The 24,442-nt window shown below is 44.6% G+C and overlaps 1 protein-coding gene across 1 annotated transcript in view; it reads right to left on the reverse strand.

Moving 5' to 3' along the window:
- Positions 1-24,442, reverse strand: part of MYO1E (myosin IE) — a 106,262-nt gene that overhangs the window by 57,957 nt on the left and 23,863 nt on the right. Inside the window, exons 2-4 of the mRNA XM_081887614.1 lie at positions 11,066-11,209; positions 7,501-7,590; positions 6,585-6,679 (exon numbers count right to left, since the gene is read on the reverse strand). Of these exons, the coding sequence (XP_081743740.1) occupies positions 6,585-6,679; positions 7,501-7,590; positions 11,066-11,209 (329 nt within the window). The remainder of the gene's footprint in view (positions 1-6,584; positions 6,680-7,500; positions 7,591-11,065; positions 11,210-24,442) is intronic.

Raw genomic sequence — 24,442 nt, forward strand, 5'->3', positions numbered from 1 at the left:
GTTCTTCCATTCCCTTCCATTCTTGCTTTGCAGCAGCCCTTCTAACTTGTCATTTCATTCACATCCGGTGAACTATCGCCTGTGCATTGTATGCCCACCTTCTTGGATTGAAAACTACAGTTCAAAGTGAATGTATAATCTTGCTTTGCAGGCAACCCATAGTTTCAAGTTTTGGATGCAAAGACAACAACAGTTTGCACAAAACCAGAAAATGAGGCTTCTAATCTCTGCATGTGATGGAACAAGGAAGCATGCAAGCCCACATTATATCTGATCTCCTTTACATCTGCACACAATGTTTTTATTCTAGTTTTATTGATCAGGAACCTGATAAATTTGTTCAATATAAAAACTGTAAAACTAAGCAAGACAACAGTACAATATTTATGAACTGCAATAACCAGAAGCGAATCCTATTCCTGCTGGCCTGACTCTTTCCGAGCCCTTCTTAAATATCAGTGAAATCCCTCCAGGGAACTGTGGTCATTCCAGCAAAAGGATTTTTCTAGAGTGGTTGTGCACCAGTTCCTCTCTCTTCTATTGCTTTTCCAATAAGCATATAAAAATGTGCACTCTCCTTTCTAATTCCATCCCCCCTTTAGGGATCGCTCACCAGAAGCATTCTGCAAAAACATGTATCTTAAATTTAAAAAACAAAGCAGTTATAAGTGACTCAAAGCCACTAAAGGTTGGGGGTAAAAGAACACAAGAGAGAGAGAGAGAGAAACATAATGCATCCCATATCCATTTCAGGGACTTTTGATGCCTCTATTAAGTGTTCCCATGTACAGTTACCAAAAACTGCAATGTGTGTTGAACATTAAAAAAAAACATAAAGAGAAAAACTTGGGCAATAAAAGCATCCTGTATAGCACTCAAGAGTGATGACTAAGTTTTACAGAGAGCCTTTGTTTTCTGCATTACCTCATTTCAGTGGACATTTTCAAAAAATTATAACGGAGAAACAAATAATATATAGGTTAATAATATACATTTTGATTCACAGAAGAAGAGCCTGGCTGTTGGATCAGATCAAAGGCTTACTTAGTCACCATAGGATGCCCATGTCCATCAAGGGAAGCCCCCAAGCAGGGCACAGGCACAGCATCTCTCTCCCTGCTCATGATCCTGTGGAACTGGTATTCAACTGCATACTGCCTCTGATCCAGGAAGGGAGCATATATAGTCATCATGCCTAGAAGCTACTGATGCCCATGTTGGTGGCCTCCAACAAATCTTGTGGAAAACAGCTACAGTTAAACCATAGTTTGATGCTGGTTTTAGAGTAGTGGTACCTATTTATCTACTTGCACTGGTATGCTTTTGAACTGCTAGGTTGGTAGAAGCTGGGACAGAGCAAAGGAGCTCACCCCATCACGCAGATTCAAACTGCCAACCTTCCGATTGGCAAGCCCAAGAGGCTCAGTGGTATAGACCACAGTGCCACCAGTGTCCCAGTTAGATTACTACCAGACATGATATCATACATCTTTGCCCAGTCTGGTGCCCTCCATATGTTTCAGACTACAGTTCCCATCAGTCCCAGCTAGCATGGTTGTACGATACTGGGGCAGATGGAAGTTGTAATGTGAAACATCTGGAGGGCACCTGGTTGGTGAAAGCTGATATAATACAAAAGCTTTCTCTAGCACTCTTAAAAACTGGTTGGCCTAAGTAAAAAACATTATTTTTAAGAGATGGTGTGCTGAGGTGGCTCAGAACAGGAGCTATGAGCCAGGCCACTCCTTCTTCTTTCGTGATCACTCGTAGCCGAGTTAAGATTGTCTTCTATGAATATGATCTTAACAGTATGCCCATATGTGACTATGGAGGGCAATTCTGAATCCGCACATCCTTCCATAATGGGGACAAAGGTTTATGGGCAGGAGTTGATCTTGGTGAGGATTTGCCAAATGTGCCCTCCTCTTAGCTCATTTCTCCCTTTCGTCCTGAGTTTGTGCTTCTTCAAAGTCCATGACACCTTTAGTGAAGGCTGTTCTCCAACCGTAGTGCTTGCAGGCCGGGGCAGGCCCGGCCGGGATTCCCTTGCTCTCGCGGGGGCTGGGACCAGCCCCTGCTCACGTGGGGTGGGCGTGAAGCCCGCAACCCCACCTCCTGGGGCAGGCCGGAAGTGGCTTTGTCGGTGTTTATACAGTGGCACCTCTGGTTACAAACGGGATCCGCAACATGAAAAGAGCGCAACCCGCAGCGACGCGTCTGCGCACACGCAGGTTGCGATTCGCCGCTTCTGTGCATGCGCGTGATGTCATTTTGCGCTTCTGCGCATGTGTGAGAGGCGAAACCCGGAAGTAACCCTTTCCGGTACTTCCGGGCCGCCGCAGGACGTAACCTGAAAGAACGTAACATGAAGTGGATGTAACATGAGGTATGATTGTATTACATTTTTAAATATTTGCCTTAAGATTTGCCTTAAACCTCTTTTGCTGTCCACTGACATTACGCTTTCCATTCTTAAATTGGGAATAGAGTAGTTGCTCTGGAAGACGATAATCAGGCATGTACTATGCCTGAAAGGGGCCCATCAGTGGTGAGAAAGATTATTGGTGGGAAATGGTCCTTCTCTTGCCTGGCCCTTTTCACTGGAGAGGTCAGTCATTGAATCCGGGGGTCCTTCTGCATGCAGAGCAGGTGCTCTTGAGGTATTGAAGCCACAGTTAGTTGAAAACAGAAAGTAATGCTTCTAAACCTCTGTTTGTGGCTGTTCCTGAGCAGGCGAGAGCCCACAAGCCTATTATTTGAAGCCTGCCCTTCATTGTAATAGATCCCAGGGTGGAGTATAATGCATAAATTACAATGCACAGCTCACATAAAATCAACTGAAAGCAATTGAAACTATAAATCAATGTGAACAATAGGAACAGCTAAAAATACAACACTGAAACCCCAGCAGTTATAGAAGCTGCAAAGCAGGCTTCCTTAGGATTAAACTTCAATGCTATGTCTGAGCCTTCCCAGCATCTGTGAAGCCATTTTGAAAATTCAAAAAGCATTCTGTAAATCCTGTTTCTAAATACTCATTTGGCTTGCTTTTATCATTTTGGGGGGGACCAGTACAGCTGCTCACACACATTACTTAACAACCAACCAGCTGACAGGAAGTTCCAAGATGTTTAAAAACATGGCTTTTGTTAGGAAGTGCATAAATAGCCCGATTACAGAATTAAGGATTTGGGGACTTAAAGAACACACGGCCATATTCTCAACAAATTAGATTTAAAACCTGCCTTCTAACAGAAACGACTCTATCCCAAGAGAGCAGGGGGAGGCGATATTTGAGCTATCAAAGGTGGCATAATGCCTACATGTAGTGCCAAATTCAAAGAGTCTGTGGTATGGAGGGGGGAAAGGTGGCCACTGAGGATGGCAACAATTCTTGTGTGAAATAGTTAAAACAAAAGCTGACTGGCAGTAGTCATGTTTACTCAGACACAAGTCCCATTGAGCTGAATAGGACTCACTTGTCTATTTATGACCTAGTTGAGATTCCTGCATTGCAGGGGGTTGGGCTAGATGATCCTTGGGGGTCCCTTCCAACTCTGCAATTCTATGATTATTAGTCTGCATTCCATTTGGAGAGGTCTGCAGGGAGAAGAGAAACAGCCACAGGCAGCTCAGCAGCCTCTGAGAAGTCAGACTCAACTATATGCTTAAATAAATTACGAAGTCCATGCATTAGTACTATTACAATTAAATGAAAAATCAAAGCAGGATTTGGTGCCAGAACAAAGTAGGAGTTTAGCTGACGGAGGTTGCATTGAACAGGCTCAGTCCACTGTGCCCTGTTCCAATGTCACCATCAGATACATGTACAGTGGTACCTCAGGTTACATACTCTTCAGGTTACATACACTTCAGGTTACAGACTCCGCTAACCCAGAAATAGTGCTTCAGGTTAAGAACTTTGCTTCAGGATGAGAACAGAAATCATGTTCCGGCGGTGGCGCAGCAGCAGGAGGCCCTATTAGATAAAGTGGTGCTTCAGGTTAAGAACAGTTTCAGGTTAAGAATGGACCTCCGGAACGAATTAAGTTCTTAACCCGAGGTACCACTGTATAGGGTGGAGAGGTCTGCAAAAAAAACCCCCAACCCATTGTATTGAGTCTGCTGTTTACATTCACGCAAACCATGCATAAGTTCTAGAAGATGCAACACCATATTCACTGGAAGAGCGAAAGTAGAATAAGTTAGAAAAAATAATGCCATGACAAATAAACTACAAACACACAAAGAGATGGATTACAAAATTCCCGAAGGAGGAGGATGCATTTAAATGCTGAAATATAAAAGCTGAAAACTGAACCCAAGGAATCATGTAGTATCAAGCACCCTGATTTCTAGGTAAAATTAAGTGTTTCCATAATGAAATCTGAGCAACTGCATGTTTAATTTTTAAAGGGTTATTCAATGAAGTGCAACACCCTCTTTGTTGTAACACAGCTCCAGGGGTCAACAGGGCAAGCACACCTGATTGTCTGGGCCTCTGTTATTCTCTACAACAGAGCTGGGGAACTATGGCACTCCGGATTTTTCTGGACTATACCTGCCATCATCCCTGGCCATTGGCCACACTGGCTGGATCTGATGGGAGGTGGAGAAACAACATCTGGGGGGCCACAGGTTCACTACCCATGTTCCCCAGGCTCAGAACTCCTCCATTATCCACAAAGGTAAAGCCAGTTATCACATGAACTGACCTTTGGATCTAGGAAGACCTTTGAGCTCTTGATTTGCAAAACACCCCCCCCCCCCGACAATGCTGAGAAGGCAAAGGACCTCATGCCTGCTACTTCCTAGAAAAGCTAGAATGTCCCAGTTTCAGTCCTTGACATCTCCAGGTGGGGCTGAGAGAATGTCCCTACCTGAAACACTGGAGAGCTGCTGCTAATCATCATCATAGACAATACTGATCTAGATATAAGGCAGCTTTCTGTGTTCCTAATGCTGCACTGGGCAGCTGCTGTTGGTGCCCCACACGTTCTGTACTTTTCCACATGGCCACCCCAAGACTTTGACTGGACAGCCCCTCCAGCAAAGTGGAGAGAGGTCTAGATTTGTGTAACTGTGTCTAACAGGGTTTCAGTGCCACTTGTGTATTAGTTTTAAGCCTGCCTTTCTCACCTTTGCAGAGGTGTACTTTAAATGAGGTTTAGTCCACAGACCCATTCTGAACCAATAAATCAGACAATGGGATCTGCTTCCCAAATGGTTCACAGTCCTCCTCCATCTGGGTCCTGAGTGCCCAGTAGCATCTTATAAATAGCTGCAGTTGCCCCCTTCAACTCCTGTGGATGAGCTGCTTGCCTTTTAATTGTTGCAGCCTACCCTGGGACTTTATGATGAAGGGGCTAGTATTATTATTATTAATAAATTGAGATATTATCAAATTGATATGCAATGTAATTTCATCTGCTGTAGGGACCATGTTTCTAACCACCAATCCAATGGCTCAAGGTAAAATTTTATTTCAAGCACAGTCATTCTGGGACCTAAGTGGTGACTGTCATAAAGTTGATATGGAGGAGAACACTTTGGCCACAGCGCTGCCGCGTGTGTGTTGCACAGCACAAAACAAGAAGCTGCATTTCTAACCACGTCACTGTTTCTTTTCTTTACCCCTAGCCGCACTCAAGGAGAATTCCTGTAAGCAGTAAAGAGTACATTTATTTTTAAGCTTCAGATTCCAGAAATAGACTCAAAAAGCCACAATGATGATACGTTGGGAAATAAAAGACGGCTGGTTGCTCCCAGGCCAAGGATGTGTGGGGCATAATCGAGCATGGCAGGGAAAGGGACCCTGAAGATGACCGCATTTCATTTATTGCCACAGCAACATATCCACCCCATACAAAGATAACCCCAAAAGAATTCTGAAATGCAGAGTCGGCCACTAGTGGCTCAAGGGCAGGAAGGTACTTGGGAGTTTATGACATATCAGCCAGTACTTCTTGCATCACATTAGCCTTCCAAAAAACAAATGAAATGACTTGTTCCCAAATAATCCAAAGGGTCTTTGACAGAGATCAGCCAGCTAATAGAAAAGGGGCCCTGACAAAGATTTGTAGATTAGCACTGTCACCCAGAATTGAGGCTGGATGTAAAGGAACTGGGTACGTGGAAAGGCCACATGAGAATGAATGGTGGACACTTGAGCAAGACACATTTAACAGGATGGACACAACAACCAGAGAGGCTCAAGGGAAGGGAGAGGTGGGCCCTGGACTGTGGAACAGACCTGGAGGCTCGGGACACAAAAAGCCAGATGCTTTCTGGGTGGTAAACTCATGTTCTTTATTCATCAGCCACAGTGCTCACTCACTGTCACACACAAAGCGACTCACACTCGCCCTCTCACACATGACTAAGTTAACTGTGACTGCCTTATATCCATTTAATTCAGTGGGCCTACACTGAGTCAGATACAACACTTTGAAGCAAGTCTGCTCAAGCATGGCATTAACAGTTATTTGCAATAGAAGCAAGATGGGCTTCTAGACTGTGTCCAGTGCCCCTTATCCAAACCAAGGCATAAATGCAAATCATGAGGTTAAAGAGCAAGTCCTTACCTGATGATGACACATTGGTTCTCTCTGTCAATTATCATGTTTCGGTACATATTGTCCGCTAGAGCATAGATATGTGGTGGATTTTCATACTGAGCCTATGGGGAGGGAAATACATGTGGAGCACCAGGCAATAAATGAAACTGTTACTAAGAAAGGTCGTATCAACAACAAAAAGATAACTTCTCAGTCATTTAAACAGGACAGCATTAACCTCCCCCCCCAAGGGCATCCAGAAACTGACAGACAGCTTCCAACTTCTAGAAACAGATAATTTGGTGCAATGAGATATTGAAGTGGATTGAGCGGACGAGAGCAATAGTGGATCCAATGGTCAAGAAGGGGGAGTGAGGGGCAGATGGGGCTCGATGGAAGGTAGTCCATCTAAGAGAAGGAAAACTCTGATCCAAAACCTCTGCCGCCTTGTGGGATATCTTCAGGAGAAGAAAAGGCTAAGGAGTAAACCCTACACAAATCCAGAACAGAGCCCTAAGATGGTTAGATGATGTCTTGTATGCCTCCTTCCGGCAACTCCTGCAGCCAAACATATTGCTCTGCTTTCCTTTGGACTACTTCAATGAGGCCAAGAGGGAGGTCTGGTCATCTGGCCAGCCCAAGCTTGTGCCCCAGCGGTTTGGCTTCACCCCCGGATGTGCACAGAAGCCAATAATAATTTCACACTTGTACCCTGTTCATTTACTCCTGTTTTTTTAATCTTTCTTTAGGACTTTATCCTGAAAAGCTCCTTTTTTGTATTCATATTATTTTGTTAACATCCATTTTCTTTTCATGTGAATTGTCTGTTTTTGTTGTTTAGAAAAACAAAGAAAAAAGAAAAAAGAGAAGAGACAACTGGCATCAGCAAACCTTCAAACATTTTTTGAGAATGAAATAAGCTAAGAGAGAAATCATCACTTACAGCTCCTTGATACATTTCAATTTCTTTCTCTCCAAAATATGGCATCTGCTTGAACGGGTTCACAGAGATCAGCACTGATCCAATATATGTCTGTGTTTGGAACAGTCAAGGTTCACAATGCTTAAAAAAAAATCAATTTATGATGCAAACTCCCTCTTCACCCAATTAGTCCACCCTCTGCTTTTCTATATTGCAGCCCATGTGTGAATGTGCGCACATTTCAGCTTGCAGGCTCAAAACATTGATAGTACAGTAGAGTGGTTACCGAGCAAAATAAATCTTAGTTGTTTAATTATACAGAAACATTAGAGAAGTACATGTGGAAGCTGCCCTAAACCAGATCAAACCCTTTATCCATCCAGTCCCCACCACCCTCTGTCCTGACCAGCTGCATCTCTCTGGGGGGAGGGGGGTCTCAGGGCTGTGGAGATTCTGTCCCATCACCTGCTGCTTCCCAACCCTTTCAGTTGGTGATGCTATTTGGGTTTCATCCTGGGGTCTTCTGTGTACAATGCTTCCCCTTCCTCCAGTTCTTTTAAATGAAATTATAGTCAATTAGTGAAATAATAAAATATGCATGAATTTGCATAGGAGCAGAACAGTTCAGGCACAAAATACACACTTCCTTTGTTTTTAAGATGATGCCCATGTGATATGTCACAACAGCTGCCATTTTGGAAGAGGCATCTCCTCCTGTGCAAGCCAGAAGATGAAGTGTCTCTTCTGGGATGACACTTGCCATCTGCAGTTTCTCCAACTCTCAAAGTCGACTTCCTTAGTTGATCAATATGCTTTTCTACTGACTCATGTAAGCAATTCAGCATTGCAGCCCTATACATTAGTATCAGGATATGCATATTGTGTTTGGATGACTGGTGCTGCATGAGTGATAGCAACGTTTAACGCTTTGCTATTCAACACACAGACACACACCCAACACAGGCACAATCAGCACTCAGTGTTGCACACAGCAGCCCATTGTCTTGGGATAATAACGGCAAGATGATGTCATGCTGCAAATAATAAAAAAGCAACTAAGGCAAACAAGCATAACTTCCATATTGTGCGAAATTGCTACATTTGGAGGATATCCATGGAACTGTGGCACCACTCAGGACATCTCTATGGCAAATCCAGAAGTGTTTGTGTGAACATAAAATATATTGAAGCAACTTGTTGATTCAGTGTTAATAATTTATGAAATGATTCAATAAGCTTCTCCAATATGAGGAACACTGTAAAAAAATAATTCCCTATGATTGATGGCAGTGACAGCTGAGCCATTCAGGAGCCAATGCCCAGATGAAAACTAAAAGGCCTCCCTTCTCAGAATTTGGGAAGTGGAAAAAAGAAAGCAGTGAGTGTTGCTCTTAGCTATCAGGAGAATAGCACCAGATCTTGCAAAGCTTTTTAGGCCTGAGTGAGATTATGGGATGCCTGTTACAGACTAGGAGAGCAGCAGAAAAAGGGTCATCCCTGTGCAAGTTAGAAGCCCAGTAAGTTTACGAGGGGAGGCCAGACTGCTGCTGGAATTCTGCAACAATCTGCACTGACAGGACAGTCATGGTGGCAGAACCCACTCAGACTAAGAGACTGAAGGATCTCTCCTCAGAACTGAAGCTTGCCACCTGTAAGAAAAGCAGCTTGAGACAGCACACAAACTCCAGCCTGGTTGCTCAAGTCTGTTTGACTCCAGAACAAGATTACAGTCCTTAAGAACACCTTCTCACAAGGGAGAAAAGTGAAACGTAGAACTGCGTAACAAAGCACATGTGTTGTATTTTGATATTTATTTTGATATCTGAGCTTTACTAGCACAGTCCAGCATGAAAAAGCAGCATATGAACTACCGTATTGGCCCGAATATAAGCCGCATCTGAATATAAGCCACACCTTTAAAATTGATTGGGGAGGAAGAAAAAAAGAGAAAAAATACCCGAATATAAGCTGCTCCATTCCTTGCTGCTCCTGGCTGTATGGGGGGGTGGGGTTGGAGCTTTCCCCTCCCTCGCTCTCTCCCCTCCCAGCCTTAGGGGAGAGGACAGGGGACTAGGCACGGGACAGGTGCCAGTTTGCTGCGCTCCTGGCTGCATACCATAATGTTGCATATATAGGGCGCACTTCAACTTTTCACGGTTGGAATTTGGGTAAAAAGTGAGGCTTATATTCAGGCCAATATGGTAACCCTCTGCAAGGGGCCTAGCAATAGAGACATAGCATCTTCAAGGGAAGGAGTGCAATGGCTGGGCTGAGATGTCAACTGTTTTCCCACCAGCCAGTATTCTATGGCAATGGATGAAAACATAGTGCTTTATCAAAGTGAGAAGGGGGGGTCACACATTTGTGAGGTTCAGCACGCGCCTGAGTGGTGGTGAAGGGCTAGGTGGTGAAGGGTGGTGAAGGGTGGTGAAGGGTTAATCACTTCCCCCTGCTTTCCCACTCCATAGCAGCCCCCTCCCAGCTGCTTTGCTCTAACCCAAATCACATGTGTAGCTTATATAGCTCTGCCCTCAAACGCACAAGGGGAATGCAAAGACTCAACTATTGGGGAGGGGGAGAGGGAGAGAGGGGGGGGGGAGAGAGAGAGAGAGAGAGAGAGAGAGAGAGAGAGAGAGAGAGAGAGAGAGAGAGAGAGAGAGAAGGATAGTCTACGTTCTGCTGAGTAGCTCAAAACTGGATTTTATGTCGGCAGAGATTATGCCTGAGAGTGTGAAAGCGGGGAGCAGAATAGCAAGCCATTGTGTCTCACGTCAATGGAATCCTTTCATAAGTCCCTGATATTTCAAGCACGAAAGCAGGTTTGGCAGCAGGCATGGGCTGGGGTGGGATGATGATGCTCTTATGAGAATTCACTTTCTCCTCCACAACATCCCCGCTGCTTCCATCTTCGTTTCAAGGCCCTTCAGAGCCCGCAGACCCGTCATCCTAAACACACGGCTAACATTTACAAGCCAACGAGGGCTAGTTTGTGCCCCACACCTGGCACAGCAGTAGGCACAGAACTACGTTTTTCTCCCCAACTCCAGCAAGACATGACAGAACAAAATCTAACAGGTGCAGCTTCCCTTGGCAGACTGGCAACGATGGGAGAAAAGACTAGCCCTTGTCATTTGACATCTTTATTCTACATTACTTGGCATGGAGAAAACTGTTGCTAAAAACAGTCACCGTTCTGCTGTGTAGGGTAACTACCAATCAGCCCCAGGTGTGCTAGCTTTCCGTCTGCAGAGAAGAAGATTCAATTTAAGGGGATTGAACTTGGGACCACACACCCCACTGGACATCCTCCCTGAGGGTTTTTGTCTGGTTGGAATGTGTCCCTGAACTGTGACAGGGCCTCTTAATTGTCTGGGTCTGGAGGTAAAGGGGTCGTGCCCATAGAAACCTAACTTTTGCCTGGCTAGAACATAGCCCCCTGTACACAAAAGGGTAAGAATCACATCCATTGCTCTACTTCCATCTCTGGTCACATCCAAGCATGCACAAATGACCGCAGAATTATGCCTATGAGAAAATGCCACCTTCGAGCTGATAAATGTCCCCCAGGCCCTGCAGTAAAGGATACAAATATGTAATCATCCATGTATCTCTTCTTGAGGTTCTCCACAATGGAATCTTCTGAGATCTTGGAGAGAAGGACCATGTCATCCACCCCGCTGTGCTTGACATTGTGGCTCTGCCAGTGATACCGATAATGCCCCTTGCTCCCCTGCAGGAAGAAAATTATTATTTGATTTTATCATTATTTATTAAATTTGTATAAAGCCCTTTCTCTGTAGATCTTTGGGCAGTTCCCAGCATAAAACAGGAGGTGCTGGTTTAGTCAAGAAGAGTTTTGGGAATTTTATTTTTTACAACCATGCGGTACATAAATTTTATGAAATGAATAATAAAAAAGAGCCTGCTACACGAGACAAATTATACGCCTAGCCCAGCGTTCTGCTCCCAGTCCGGAGTGTACATTAGGAAATGTGTACCAAAGGTGTGAGCTCTGCTCCTGACATGCTTGCCACTATTCAATCACAAGTTCTGGAAATGCAAAGACGGCTTTTCTACTCAACAATGGTATCACAGGATTTGTCAAACAGCTCTCCCCTAATAAATGCAGCAATGTAGGTTGGCTGGAAGAGATATCTAAAGATTTGTCCTTGCATATTCTTGCATGTGTTATCTCATCATGGTGATATTCAACCTTTGATCCCCAGGGACCCTTTTTTGAAAGTGGGGGGGGAGGGTGCTTTCCCACTTGCCTTTGATCATTGTACCCAGTCCTGAAGATCAAGTTTTAATAAATATGGCTCTGAATAATGTGCACAACAGTAAAACGTGCAGACTATGTTTTCTGGATTTAATGTTTGATTTATTATGTATATGTCTCCCATAAAGGTTTTGCCATAAACACATAAAAAAGTTCTTCCAACATTTGTGACCAAAAGGTAAGAGGGGAAAAGTTACACATGCAGAGTCTTTGCACTGAGGAAGAGGAGGAGGAGGAAGGCTCACACAAGCCCATCAAACAGTCACTGAAATCCAAATACCACACAAGTCTGAGGAATGAGGCTTACCCAGAAGGAGCTGTGGGAGGAGGGCATGTGAGCTGCATTGTGGCTTCCAGGATTTTCTGACTGATGTTTATGCTCTCCAAGCCCTGCTCACATATGGGCAGGGCTTGAGGCAGCAGCATTTTGCCACTGGTCCCAAGGTTGTAATAAATCAAGGAATTAAAACATGCAGTAAAATGATAGAAACCACTAAAAGCATCAGCCAGCAGAAAGGTTTCAACTTGCCTCCTGCATGATAAATGGGCTGCTGTCTTCTTTACATACTAGGGAAGGACATTTCTCAAATGGGACATGCCCTCCTTCAACTCCCTCTCCCCAGTCACTACTGCCCTAAACCCCCCACCCCAGCCTAGGGCATCTGGTGCAGGTTTGCATGGGAGGTTGTTTAAAGTCCAAAAAAAAAGCCTGGATAGGGAGCCTGCAGCCCTCCATATGTTTTCAGACCCTAACTTGCATCAGTCCCAGCCAGCATGGCCCATGGTTAAGGATGCGGTTGGGGGGGCTTAGAGTACAGCAACACATGGAGGGCCCCCACAGCTTCCTCACCTTTGCTTCAGGAGATTTCCCTAGCTGTGTGCATAGCAGCTGTCTTGCATGCAAAAGGCCACAGGTTCAGTCCCCAGCAGAACCTCTAAGTAGGGCTGGGAATGTCCTCCACCTGAACCCTTCAGAGCTGCTGCAAGTCAGCATTGACAGCACTGAGCTAGGTAGACAAATGAGCTGTATGATGTTTAAATGTTAAAACAAGTACAATGGTACCTCGGGTTACATATGCTTCAGGTTACAGACTCTGCTAACCCAGAAATATTACCTTGGGTTAAGAACTTTGCTTCAGGATGAGAACAGAAATCATGCGGCGGCGTGGTGGCAGCGGGAGGCCCCATTAGCTAAAGGGGTGCTTCAGGTTAAGAGCAGTTTCAGGTTAAGAACAGACCTCCAGAACAAATTAAGTTCTTAACCCGAGGTACCACTGTACCTTGAATTGAACCACTGTGCAAAATATGAGCAAGCCAGGGCTGAACTGATACTACCCTTGCTGGCACCATTCCCGGGAAAATCAGAGGCTCACTATGTCAGGTTCCTATTGGAAGACCAGACAAACCCTAGAACATTAGCAGTGGCGAAGTTTTTATCGGTGGTTGCAAGAACCAATGATCCCTATATTCTGAAGAAAATGCTTGTTTAACCTGGAGGTAAGGCTGTATGAATTGTGTATTGCTTTGTAACGATTTGTTGGGTCTCTGGACCGTAATAAAGATTGTTTGTTTTTGAATTGAACCCAGAAACGCATGAGAAGCCAATGGTGATCTCCTTAGAATAGTGTTATTACCTGTAGAGAAACACAGGCGCAACTGCTGTTTTTGGGAACACAAAACTCAGAGCTAGTTTATAAAGCACACCATTACCAGGACCCTTTGATCCTTAACGAAAGAACCAACACACTCCCTGCTCCCCACAATACAAACCAGGAACCAAAACACTGCCTGGAATAGAAACAGGAAAGTTATCAGAGTAGGCAAATGCTGATCAGAACCATCACCGCCCCATGATAAAAGGCAATTAACCTGAAGAAGAATTAACTCCATGGAAGATTGTTTCCCAATAAACATTGAGAGACAGAAGTCAAATGAAAAGAGATGGCTTGGAAAGGATGTGTCCCAGACAAATTCAAGCCTGGGAAATCTGTCTTTTGCATGGGCAAGACTAAACAAGAGATTCTTTATTTTCTAAAAAGAAAACGGGAAAAGTTTACAGCCGTAAGTCCCTAAAAAACCTCATGACAGCCTTTGTCAACTTGATGCCCTTCAGATGGAGTCCAGAACATCTGGAGGGCACTGGGTTGGTAAAGGCACCTTCACACTGTTATTTACTGTACAAACACATAAACAGGATGCCTAGTGTTAGAAATCACTTTTGGGTAGTACAAGAACTTAGCAAAGGAGCTTGCACTATCCTATCAGTAATAGTCTTTCTCATGTGTGCATTTGAATTCCAAACTCAGCCAGCAGCCTAAGCAGGAGATGGAGAGAGCTAGAAACTTCATGGTCTACTGGGAGTTTCCACAGAATAGAGTGGGTGAAAAGGAGGGGTGAAAAACTATGATGGAAAAGGCATGTCTCAATATAAAAACCTAATACAAGCCAATGGCCCATCTAGCCCAGCATCTTGTTCTCGCAGTGGCCAATCACATGCTGTGGAAAACTGCCAAGGTCAACTGATGGCACCCTCCACCATTGGCGAATATGTCCCATCTGGTACCACAAAAGGACAGACTAATTTGGGCATTTCATCTCCTTCCAACTTCACTATTTCCATTTATTTTTTTACTCTCTGCACCCAACCAGGAATAATCCTTCACACATCTGATAAAGTGGACTCAAGTCCACAAAGGGTAAGCCATTAAGATGCCACAAAACTGTTGCAAAGTTTTACTGAATTTCAAAATATTAACAAATACAAAACAGAAAAAAATACGTTTTTCAGGCATACAAAAACTAAAATAAATAAAGGTCATTAGGAACTAAGAGCTTATATATAAGGATAACATTCATCTATCACAGTAAACAATGGCTTATCTAGCCTATCTTTGGTCTTGCACACCCCTTCCCTATCTGCTTCTGCTTTGGCATATCCAGGTGGAGCTTGGAAACTTTTGCTTCCATTTTTTATTACCCATAGTTTGTTGTGTCATTTGAGTCCCAAAAATGGTGGTCTATCCTAACTACATCTTTTTAAAAAGTAACCGTCAAACCACAGCTATGAAGTTGACTTGTTTCAAGCAAACCATAGTTAAGACAGACCATAGTTTAGTGTTTGAATTAGTGCTAAACTGTGGCTAATCAAAAACAGACATGAAAGCTTTGAATCTCCTCTTTGTGGCACACATAATGGCAATACTAGGTATGTTCCCTTCATTATAAAGCATGATTTCTCATGATGTCCAAACTCAGCTAGTATTTCAATAGCTTTTGACTCTTTCAGTGGGAGGGCTCAGTGACATAACATGGTGTTAAGAGCAGAATTAAGACATAAGATTAGCACAGGAGTAGTCAATGAGACACTTCCCATCAGCCCCAGCCAACATGGCCAATGATCAAGGATTATGGGAGTTGTAGTCCAGCAATCACTGAAGGGCACCACATTAGCTAACTTGGAGCGGGAGAACTGAAGAGAGGAGAAGTTCAAAACTTGGAAGCTAAACTGATAACAATATACAGCTTTAACCACTGATGTGGCCATGGACAGAGGGGGCAATACCAAGATAAGGGCTTACCAAATGCCTGGAGGACAGGATCTAAAGCAACAAACTAAAAAGTCAGGCACCACCTGTATGCACTCCTCAAGGATGCAGCAGGATTTCCATCCTTGAAGGACTTCAAGAAACACCTATTAGAAGTGCTAATGTTAGGATAATGTCAACACAGACATTTAGAACTGCCTTCCCCAACCTATTGCCCTCCAGATTTTTTTAGGCAACAACTCCCACCATGCCTGACCACATGCTGGCTGGGGCGATGGGAATTTGAGTCCAGCAACTTCTAGAGGTTGCCATGTTGGAGAAGGCTAATATAAAGTATTATGTCCCCACAATACTTTATATTTGGGAGTGGGAAGGAAAATCAGAAGGGCAGGGAGTTGCTTATAGCTGACAACTGCATTCATAGCTAAGCTGAAATCCAACATGAAATCCAGCCTCTCATCTATAGTTCAGCCTACATCAGTTTTCACAGTCATGGAGAGCTGGTAGCAAAGAGGGCAGCAGGCACCAGCTGTATTTGTACATTTCCCCTGAGTTCTTTTGCTCCTTTACAGTTTAAAAATTTCCCTCTCTCATGCTATGACTCAAAACCAGAAGGATATAATTACTGCCGCAATGAGATACAAACAGTTCAGCTAGGGCTTTGCCTCACAGGAAGCCATCTGTGACCCACAAATATTATTTTGGTCAGAGGGTAAAGTGGGTCAGATCATAAGCCTCCAAGCAACTAGAACAAGAGAGAGAGAGAGAGAGAGAGAGAGAGAGAGAGAGAGAGAGAGAGAGATACTGAGCTGACAATCGCAGTGCACACCCTTGATTCCTGCTTCCTCCACCCAACCCATTTGACATGCTTCTCTGAACTTTGGCTCCAGAGAATATTTGATCCCCTCTGTTTCTTTTGCAGTATTGTTTCTTCTCAAGCCTATATTTCCATAAACGGAAGCCAATTTGCATCCACCAAAGTTCCTTCTGGCTTTCAGTTGCTGCAAGGAACGTGTTTAAAACTACAAGATAATGCTGGAATAAAGACACATTCTTCCTGGATCTGCAGCTGTCTGAGGAAAGTACAGCTTAAACTGTGGTAGCAGAGCAGAGAGCCCAGAGCTGATTTCAGCAGTGCGTAAGGCATGCGAGAATCGGGCCTCAATTCCTAGTTACGGGACCCAGATATTTTAGCGGCAAATGTTTGCACTGGCTACCTGTCTCAGTGTTGAACCCCCTAGTATCTTCCACGTGTTTTGGACTACTTCTCTGCGGTTGTTGTAGTCAAAACATCTGGAGGGCACCAGAGTGGATGAGACTGGCCTAGGTGATACTGAGTCCAATTTTAGTGTTCACATACAATTCAACTGGACCCAGTTATTCAAAGAAGACCTTTCCTTGTATTGGACATGATAGAGGTGTATAAAATTGTGCATGGTGTGGAAAAGTGGGTAGAGAAAAAGCTTCGCTCCTCTCACAATATTAGAACTCAGGGGCATTGTAAGGCTCAGGCAGAATTATTCACACTATGCTTAGTTAAGCTATGGATGGCTTGAAAAGAGGACTGGATAAATTCATGGAGGATAAGTCTTATCAGTGGGTACTAGACAGAATGGCTATGCTCTGTCTTCATGGTCAGAGGCATCTGGTTGGCCACTGTGAGAACAGGATGTTGGACGAGATGTGCCTTTGGCCTGATCCATCAGCCTTTTCTTACGTTCTTATGTGATTTGGGATAGAACCTTCTCAGTGATTGCACATTGCATGTAAAATACCATCTCCCCATCCCAAGGAATGGCTTCTGCTCTGCAAAACTCTAAAGCTTGTTCATGATGGTGACATTGTAGTTGGTTCTAATAAAGGTGTGGTGACACAATGTCGCTTTTGGTTTTTTTATTATGGGCCAACATGGCTACCTCCATATTTTTTTTTTCTATTTGCATGAAGCTTCATTTGAGATAGATAACGCTCTGTGAATTGCTGCAGAAGAGGAATATCCAATAAAAATAAGTTGTGTAGATGGAAAGCTGATTGGCAGATGAATAAGAAGAGCCAACATGAAATCTCTTCTACACCAAGAATACCTTTGGTTGTTTGAACAAAATCATCTCATACTACCACCAAAACCAAACCAAAAGCAGCCATCCTGTACTGCTGTAACCAAACATACTCCTGTGCTGCAAAGAGAACATCAGCAATGTCTAGGCAACACAATGGTCACTGGGTTACCTAGACATTGCTGACATCCTGTACTGGTGGCCTCAGATGGCTGGTGCCCATTTTCCTCCCCAACATTTTATGTTACAAAAGGGAGTTTGGATCCAAGCCATAGCAGTCTTTTTAAGTCAGGAAAACAAATATTTTGTCTAAACACAACTTTAGAACAAAAAGAAAGTGATCTGAAGATGTTGTGGTATTCAGTAGTTGATCTTATCCTCTTTGAAGTTGATGGAGTGACTTCCTTTTGTTGGGCAGAAGTTCCATTCAGGTCTCCTTGTCTGAGCTGGTCTCCTGAGGACAAAAAGAAGCCATTCGGGATGAATAGCATCCTCATCCTCATCAGGCACAAGGAGCTTGCTCACCTTCAAAGAAAATGAAGTCACCATGTTTCTGGGGCTCATCTCCTCACAGTCACCAGCAGCTCTTTAAATAGAATTTGACATCAGAGAGGGAGGCCTCATCTGCACTATATGTTTAAAGCAGTATCATGCCACTTTAAGCAGTCATGGCTCCCCACAAAGAATCCTGGGCACTGCAGTTTGTTAAAGGTACTGAGCATTGTTAGGAGGAGGCCCCTATTCCCCTCACAGAGTTACGATTTCCAGAGTCCCCTGGAAAGAGGGACTTATCAATAAACCACTCTGGGAATTGCTGCTCTCTGAGAGGGAATAGGGGTCTCCTAACAACTCTCAGCAGGGATGCGGGTGGTGCTGTGGGTTAAACCACAGAGCCTAGGGCTTGCCTATCAGAAGGTCGGCAGTTCGAATCCCCGCAGCGGGGTGAGCTCCAGCTCCTGCCAACCTAGCAGCTTGAAAGCATGTCAAAGTGCAAGTAGATAAACAGGTACCGCTCCGGCGGGAAGGTAAATGGCGTTTCTGTGTGCTGCTCTGGTTCGCCAAAAGCAGCTTAGTCATGCTGGCCAGATGCTGGCTCCCTCGGCCAGTAAAGCGAGATGAGTGCCGCAACCCCAGAGTCGTCCGCAACTGAACCTAACGGTCAGGGGTCCCTTTACCTTTAACAACTCTCAGCACTCTAAACAAACTACACATCCCAGGATTCTTTGGGGGAAGCTATGGCTGTTTAAAGTGGTATGGTCCTGCATTAAACATATAGTGCATTTGATGCAACAGATGATGACACAACAGCCACAAAGGCCTACAGAGACCCCGTAACAGGACAGAGCAAATTCCTAGATAAACAGGATAAGATAAGATAAGAAGGGCTCCCTCAAGGAACTGAATAGAACAACTGAGGACACAAACAAGATGGAGGCAGGGGTGGATCTACTATGAAACTAATGAAGCTTAAGCTTCAGGGCTCCTAATCCTGGAGGGGCCCCAGAGGCAACTTTAGTCCACATTGCTTAAAATTTTGGGGTCTAGACCCAATTTGAGTCACATGACTCAAACTGATAAATTTTGTTGTTGTATACCGTATTTTTCGCTCTATAAGACTCACTTTCCCCCTCCTAAAAAGTAAGGGGAAATGTGTGTGTGTCTTACGGAGTGAATGCAGGCAAGAGGCATGGAGCGTGTGTGCGGCTCTTTAAAGGGAGCACAGGAGAGGTTGCGTGCGGCTATCCCATAAGCCAGGACAGCCAGCGGGATCCCGCTACGCTGCGATCCCGCTGGCTGTCCTGGCTTCTGGCTTAGGTATAGTTCAACAATCCCAAAGTTTGAGAGTCAGTAGCACAGATGTTGTAATGGTGGAGTGTTGAGGTAAGTTGGCTGTTCTGCTATGGCTAATTTAATCGTGTGCCCCCTCCTTTTAACAGAGGTCAAGACACTAGGGCAGGGGTCAGCAATCTTTTTCAGCCATGGAACAGTCCACCATCCCTCAGACCATGTGGGGGGCCGGACTATATTTTGAAGGGGGGGAATGAACAAATTCCTATGCCCACAAATAACCCAGAATTGCATTTTAAATAAAAGGACACATTCTACTCATGTAAAAACACCAGGCAGGCCCCACAAATAACCCAGAGATGCATTTCAAATAAAAGGACAATTCTACTCATGTAAAAACACACTGATTCCCAGACCATCCGCGGGCCGGATTGAGAAGACGATTGGGCCGCATCTGGCCCACGGGCCTTAGGTTGCCTACCCCTGCACTAGGGGAATAACAATGAGTTCACAAATGTACTTTAGTGGATACCAAAAATGCAAACTCACAGAAAAATTGTGCTGATCTTTCATGGAACAACCCCGTTGAAGAAGAGAATGGTAGTTACCCAGACCTCATTGATGGTTGTGAAGGGCTTCCATAACAGTTCAAGCTTCAGGGGCCCCCAAATGTAGGTCTACCACTGGATGGAGGTCAAGTCTCAGAGTGATGTTTGCCTGCAGAAAGCTATAGCCAGGACAGGATATCTACACAGAGACTGACTAAACCAGAGACATCCATTCACAGGTCACCAGGTGAGGTTTTCAAAAGCAATTGCCAAAAGTTGCATTTCCACATTCATTAGGTGCATTCGTCATATACGCAGTTGCTAACCAGCCATCCTATTCCGAGGCAAAGGAAAAACCACACATAGGACTAGAACAAGGATAAACAGCACAATGTCCCAGAAAAGTCTGCTGGGTGGGATATCAAGCAAATCCCTTGTGAGATTTTGTATTCCAAAGAAATTCCCTAAAGAGGCCAAAATAAACAGACACTCTTCATATTGTGTCAGCTGGAAAAATAATCAGCACTTAAGATCACTCTTACAAAAGTGATTCATTGCGGGGAGGGGAGAGTTAATTTGCAGTAGGAAACATTCCATAAATATTTTGCCTATGCTTTGGAATATAGGCAACTGTTTCCCGAAAGCTATTCTCTACCAGATGTGGAGGAGTGGTGCACTGCCCATTGCTGAGTTACTCCTCACAGCAAGAGCCTTTTCAAAATATTTCCTCAAGCAACACATAATTACCTGGGCGCTGTATATGTTGAGAGGCGGTAGTGGCAGTGATTGCTGGATAGCACTGGGACTTGACTATCCTACCTTGCAATATAGTTGTGCAAGGAAGAGCATAAGCAGGCTCTCCTAGCCCACCCCCGTCTTTCCGTTACATGAACAGAGCACAAGGCACACTGGGAAGGTCTCCTGCGCAAGCCTCACAAGCTCTGAAGGAGCACAGCCATGTTCCAACAGAGTTGCCATAACTTGCCTCCACACAACTATCATGTCAAGTAGGTTGGGATGAAAATGTTTGCTCACAATCACCAGGGATCTCCAGAGAAAGGCAGGGTTTGGACATGGATCCAATGCATTTTAAAATCATATGCACACAGTCCAGGGAATTGGTCCCATGTGGTGGGAGGCAACAACCTGGGATAGCTCAGCTGGAAGAGCAAACGACTCTTAATTTCAGGGTCATCGGTTCAAGCCCTGCGTTGGGCAAAAAGTTCCTGCATTGCAGGGAGTTGGACTAGATCAGTGTTTCCCAACCTTGTGCCTCCAGCTGTTTTTGAACTACAATTCCCATCATCCCTGACCACTGGTCTTGCTAGCTAGGGATGATGGGAGTTGTAGGCCAAAAACATCTGGAGGCACAAGGTTGGGAAACACTGGACTAGATGACCCTTGTGGTCCCTTCCAATTCTACAGTTCGATGACAAGGCTCTTCCTCCATGGGGAAGGGCTGCAGTTCCATAGCAGAACACCTGCTTTGTATGCAGAAGGTTCCAGGTACAGTCTTCAGCATCTCCAGGGAGAGCTGTATGAAAATCTGGCTGTCAGTCAATGTATGAAAATCTGGCTGTCAGTCAATGTAAACAATACCAAGCTATGGGTTGACTTGTGCCTTTGTTTCTACATCATAAAAGAAACTCGTAAGAATTTCAGCTTTTAGGGAGTATACTCCACTCCACCTGCTCTTCTTGAAAAAAGGAAAAGAAAAAAGGCAGACCCACAAAAGCAGTGCTTAAAAAAAACAAAACCCTCTTGTTTTCACTGCTTCTGCCAACTTGAAGACTTTTATTTCTGAACACAAGAGAAGAGAAAGAGTTCAGCACATAAACTACGAAAACAAACTCAAGCATAATGTCAGGCCTCAGACAGGCTCAGCAACACACACACACACACACACACATGCTAGAACCTCAAGTTCCTTCCCTGTCTGAATGACAGCAGCAGCTTTTCCTTTGGGGGTCTTGCCCTTGGCCTGGAGCAAGACCAAGAAGCACTCCGGGTGGTAACTTAGAAAGGAAGGGTGGCAATGTAGTAATTATGGCTCTGTCCACTGAGTCACTGCTGAGCCACTGGCTCCACTTGAGAGTTCAGGTGCCATTAAGTGCTGGCAGTGTCACTTTTTCAGAGGTGACACAAAAGGGAAGAGCCCAGATGTGGTTAAATGCAGAGTCGTGTGCAAAATTCTGCAGGATCCCTTAAACCCATAGTACTGACTGAAAAACCAGCTATGCAATTATCTTCTTCCAAGCTAACATGCCCAACCAAACATTGCCTTCTCTTTCTCTCTCTTTTCCCTTTCAGCACCAAGTCTGGATTAATTATTTGTTTATAGAGCATGTGCCTTCATTCAACGCCCTCCCCTATGTTGCATAGCACTACACTGAATGGCAGGAAGGAGCTGCACAAACAAGAAGGCTCCATGATAACCCCACCCCCATCCCATGCAGACTTCCATGTTTTGGACTACAATTCCCATCAGCCGCAGACCTCATGGATGTATGATGGTGAGATTGATGGCAGTTGTAGACCAAAGCATCTGCAGGGCATCAGGTCGGCAAAGGCTGCCCTGTGGTGCATGGTCCTACCAATCCACTCCTAGTCTTATCATATAGGAGTCTTCTTCATTTGCTCCCTGGCATTTCTATGGCCTGAAGCAAAACTGGGCCAGATGCAAGTAATGGTGTGGCTCTGTCTAAGGCAGTTTCCCATGTTGCCTTCTCCAAAGACTATGAAGACTGTACTGCATTAGTATGGCATATTCACACTGCTCATCAGGCTCCAAAGAATCCATATTCTGCAACCTGTCCAAATTATGCCTGCTGGGTGGGCCGTGGCCCAGGAAGAACATCCTGAGTATGGAAGTGCTGGACCTCCTGGTTGGCATCTACTCCAAGTGCAGCCATGACTTGCTGCTCCTGAGGGACAGGCTCATCTCTATGCCCATAAAAGTCCAATATCCAAATATAGCAAGAGAGAACTTCCTTTTTCCTCCCAGCACAATGCAACTGACCCATGAGAGTGTGCAAGGAGACCCTTAAAAGGGCATACTCGCTACCACTGGATTTGACCAGAAAGGCATTGTTGCCATGTCCTGTTGCAGTTGCTATCGCTGCTGCAGGGACTGCACTCCGCAGTGAGTGGTGAGTAGGCAGCCTGCCTGTTGCTCTGGCAAACAGAGAGGCCAGCTTGCCTTTTGTTTTCTTCCTTGTTTGCACACCTGCATTTTCACAGCAATAGCAACAAAGCTCTGGGGATACTTTTTCATTCCATGACTTCACCTGCTAGAAGGAAATCCAGCAAACCTGCTTAAAAGGAAGTACGTTTAAAGCATTTGGCAAAGGAGAGCAAAGGGCCACTACAGCTGAATTTATTTTCCCAGCATTCAGCAAATCCACCTCAAAATATACATATAACGCCATCAACATACATGGAACTTTATGCAAAGTTCCATAATCAGACGAGTTGCTCTGCTGCCTGAAAAACCTTCTGATCTTTTTGTGTTTTTTTAAGTAACAGCAAAAATATTTATGAGTCTTGTCCGTTACTTTGAGTATCGGAAGTCAAGCTATTATTTTTTAAAAAAAACACTGGTACAAATGTGAACATAGCAGTATCTCACTCTTCTTCACACATACACACCCCAACATCAATAGGGAAACATACCACGTTAGTCCTTTATCCTCCATCCCTCAGTGCCTCCCTTCAAGTACAATATAGATTTGTACTTGAGCGAAACTGGTCCGTATAGTTAAAGCCATGGTTTTCCCAGTAGTGATGTGTGGAAGTGAGAGCTGGACCATCAAGAAGGCTGATCACCGAAGAATTGATGCTTTTGAATTATGGTACTGGAGGAGACTCTTGAGAGTCCCATGGACTGCAAGAAGATCAAACGCATCCATTCTTAAGGAAATCAGCCCTGAGTGCTCACTGGAAGGACAGATCGTGAAGCTAAGGCTCCAATACTTTGGCCACCTCATGAGAAGAGAAGACTCCCTGGAAAAGACCCTGACGTTGGGAAAGATGGAGGGCACAAGGAGAAGGGGATGACAGAGGATGAGATGGATAGTGTTCTCGAAGCTACAAACATGAGTCTGACCAAACTGCGGGAGGCAGTGGAAGATAGAAGTGCCTGGCATGCTCTTGGTCCATGGGGTCACGAAGAGTCGGATACGACTAAACGACTAAACAACAACAACAACATATTTTCTATATGCTTTCTTTTTTATTTATTGCATTTATAGCCCACTTTTCCCACTAAACAGCTCAAGGTGGCACACATCAAACACCTCCTCTTCATTTAATCTCCACATCAACCCTGTGAGGAAGATTGAGGCTGAGAAGCCGTGACTGGCCCAAGGTCACAACCAGCGAGATGAATGACTGAGTGGGGAGCTGAACCCAGGTCCTGGTCCAACACTCAAACCACTACACACAGCACTGGTTTTAAGTTGTTCCAGGGGAAAACTTTATTTACAGCATATTGGTCTGACTTGGACATAGCAGTCAAAAATAAACTATGGTTTAACATGAACAAGCACTAGTGTGCTGACGCCCGCTGCAGTCCCAAACCAGAGGCTGTTGCAGGCCCAAACCATTGTGCATGAGCTAGTGCTCAAGGTTTGCTTTTCTCCAAAGTACAAATTGAAGCAAATATTTGTTCTTGGCTTATCCATAGTTTGTTTGCAGGAAACAAACCTCAAGCACTGGTTCAAAGGTAAGACGAACCCAGCCTCTGGT

The sequence above is a fragment of the Podarcis melisellensis genome (assembly GCF_964234715.1).
Source record: "Podarcis melisellensis genome assembly, chromosome: 14".
Lineage (NCBI taxonomy): Eukaryota > Metazoa > Chordata > Lepidosauria > Squamata > Lacertidae > Podarcis > Podarcis melisellensis.